At 45.2% G+C, this 3246-nt stretch overlaps 1 protein-coding gene across 1 annotated transcript; it reads right to left on the reverse strand.

Moving 5' to 3' along the window:
* Positions 1-489: 489 nt before the first annotated feature.
* On the reverse strand, positions 490-1278 carry LOC149187141 (uncharacterized). The gene has a single exon (XM_089409569.1). The coding sequence runs from the start codon at positions 1276-1278 to the stop codon at positions 490-492; it is 789 nt and encodes a 262-aa protein (XP_089265695.1).
* Positions 1279-3246: the final 1968 nt, after the last annotated feature.

Consider the following 3246-nt stretch of genomic DNA (forward strand, 5'->3'; position numbering starts at 1 on the left):
TTCCTTTTTTCATGATGAGCCCTTCCTGTTAAAAGACCACCTTGGCTTTTGGTTTACTTAAATTCAGATATTCATCCTCTGGCGCATGCTTCAGCTGGGAACAGAGCTTACAGAGCCTGCTAGGGACAGAGATTCCAGAGCATCAAACTTTTCTTGATTGCCTACCCTTGGAGCTTGGTGAAACTGAGTCAGAAACAGGCGATCTGGTAACTAGCTCAGCAAAAGCCTGATGCAGAGCCAAAGTTACTAGTTCAGAAGCAGATCCCCAATGCATCAGAGAGAGCAGTTTTCCTGGGAGAGAGGGTGATAAGAATATTAAGGGATGATGCAGAGAGTTTCTTCAGCGTTGACTAAAAGGGTTCTTTGGCTACTGGCTGAGCCAAGATTGGCTTCCAAATCGGCTTGAGAATTCAGCTGCCTCATTATATGATAGAATGAAATTTTCCTAAACTTGGCCAGCATGGATCTAATTTTCTTGAGAATGAGGACTCAATGGATCTGCAAGGGATCCGAGAGTGAGTTCATTGCTTGAATGATAAGCCGAGAGTCTCCAAAGACCGTCAGAGATTGAATGTTCCGTTTCAGAGCCAGAGTCAGCCCCTGCCACAAAGCCAGAACCTCAGCTCTATTGTTTGATTCGAATCCCAGACCCCAATGATACCTGAGTAATGTAGTGCCATCGGGATTCAGCAGAATTCCACCCCCACCCGCAGCTCCAGGGTTGCCTTTAGAGGCCTCGTCGAAGAATAGACAGTGGTCATCTAGGGCCGATCGCCACTTTAGAAATTCCTGTTCTTCCAGTCGTATTTCCCACATAGCATGGCAAGAGGCTGGGGAAATAGGGTTGGTTTGATTATTTGGAACAATATCTTTCAGCCAAAGCTCCTCCTCACTGTCCAGAATCGCTTCGTTCCTTAAGGCCGGCTTAGCTTCCAAAGTCTCTCCCAGAATAGCTTTAATTTTGGATATAACGTTGTTTGATGTGCAGATTTCTCCTCTGAATAATCTGTTATTCCTTTCCAGCCATAACTTCCAGCAGATGAATTTAGGGATCCACATCCATGCAGTCTTAAGCAGGTTTTTTTTATTGAGGCAGAACGATGATAGCTTGGCCCACTCGTGAAGCAGGTTTGGCATATTTCTTGGCAGCTCAACCTTGTCCGCCCTTGAACTCAGAACCCCCTTCCAAACTGCTTTGGCAAAGGGGCACAGCAACAACAGGTGATCAGCTGTTTCTTCCTCTGACATACATAATGGGCATCTGGATGGCCCTTCCATTCCCCGTTTTCTCAGGTTATCTCCTGTGAGAATACTGTTGTGAGCTAGCGTCCAACAGAAGAAGTCTATTTTTGGGAGCGAAGGGAAGCCCCATATGAATTTCCATTGCGTTGGATCTGGAGGGACATTCGGAACAACAATCAAACTTTTGTATCCTTCAGCAACCGAGAAGGAACCAGTATGGGAGCCCCACCCTCTTTTGTCCTTGGCTGTTGCTGACAAGGGTGATTTTCCTTGGAGTTTGTCTACTAGTAATGAAGCTTCAGATTGCAGGCGATGTGGTACCTCTCCTAGATTCCAGCTGTCCCACCTTCTGCCAGCATCCTCTGTCCAGGTGGATATGTCTCAAAGGGTTTCCTTATTGTTGGATTGCAACCATAATTTAATATTTGCCAGGCCTTCTATATGGTGTAGCGGCTGGTCTCCGAGAATCTGATCTTCCCAAATTCTGATTTTTTTCCCATTACCTGGAATCCAGTAGAGGTTGGGACTGAAGTTATCCAGAGCCGCGATACAGAGCTTGGATATTGGGGAACCTTTGGTGGTTTTTGGTGGAAGGTCCAAACATCTCAAACGTTGACCTTGGAAGTATTTCTTCCACAGAACTTTCTTGCTCCAGCGTATTTTCCCAGCCACAATATTCCACAGAATTTTAGAACCTAGAGCGAGATTTTGAGCAGCCAAATCTCTCATTTGCAGACCTCCTTCCATGATTGGTCTCTTAATGGTATCCCAATTTACTAAATGGAGTCTTCTTTCATTATTTTTCCCCCCTTCCCACAGGAATCTCCTCAGCATACCATCCATTTTATTGAGAAAGGTCTTGGGGGCAAGGAGAATGGAGTGCTGGAAAAGAGGCATGCTTATTAGGACAGATTTTATAAGAATTATTTTCCCAGCAGTGTTCAGCCAGGAGGCTCCCCAGGCTTGTATTCTAAGCTTAAGTTTGTCTAAGAGGGGCATCCAGTGGGTAACTTTAGGGGTGGATCTGAAAATTGGGATCCCAAGATATTTGAATGATTCCCAAGACTGACAGACTTTCATCTCAAGGAGCCTAGCTATGTCAGCCAGATTTTTGGCTGAGCAGTTCCAGCCAAAGATTGTGCTTTTTGAATAGTTTATCTTGCTGCCGGAGGCTTCCTTATAAATGTCCAGTTCCTTTTTAAAAGATCTGGCCGAATTAATGCTCGCTCCACCTAGGAGCAGAGTATCGTCGGCAAATTGGGCATGGTTTATGTCTTTGACATTGTGCACCATTCTGAGGCCTGGCAGAATTTGGACTTGCTGACAGAAGTCGAGTTGGAAACTAAGCACTGAGGCTTGAATAGCGTAGAGAAGTGGGGACAGCGGACAGCCTTGTCTTAATCCCCTGGAAGCTTTAAAAAATTCAGTCGAACGGCCATTTACCAACGGTGCAATCCAAGGAGAGGCAATGCAGGCTTTCACCCAATTTATGAAGGTTATTGAGAAGCCCATTTTCGTCATAACAGCAAACAGAAAGTCATGCCTCACCCTGTCAAAGGCATTAGCCAAATCGAGTTTTATTACCATTCCTTTCTCTTTTCTCTGGACACTTGAACGAACTGCCTCTTGAACCAGCACAATATTATCCAGTATCTTTCTCCCTTTGATGAAACCTCCTTGGTTCTCCGGTATGATGTCCGGCAGAATATTCTTGAGACGAATGGATATTATTTTGGTAATCAGTTTATAGCTAGTATTACACAGCGAAATGGGCCAAAATCTACTGAAATCTGAAGCTCCTTTCTCTTTCGGTAGCAATGCAAGGAAGGCTGAGTTGGTACTGCCTCCTATCTTTGCGCAATATTGGGACTTCCTAACCATTCTCAGGAGGTATTTATTGATAGTTGACCAGCAAGACTGAAGGAACCTAGCAGTGAACCCATCAGGCCCTGGCGCCTTATCCGGTTCCATGCAATCCAAGGCTTTCTTGAGCTCATCCATGCT

Source organism: Pinus tabuliformis, chromosome 3_1 (genome assembly GCF_031772625.1).
Source record: "Pinus tabuliformis cultivar Carrire ecotype Pingquan chromosome 3_1, CPIR1, whole genome shotgun sequence".
NCBI classification, from domain to species: Eukaryota; Viridiplantae; Streptophyta; class Pinopsida; order Pinales; family Pinaceae; genus Pinus; species Pinus tabuliformis.

What these genes read in the sequence shown, in the direction of transcription:
- LOC149187141 (XM_089409569.1), bottom strand. Translation starts at nt 1,278, where the DNA reads ATGGAAGGGCCATCCAGATGCCCATTATGTATGTCAGAGGAAGAAACA.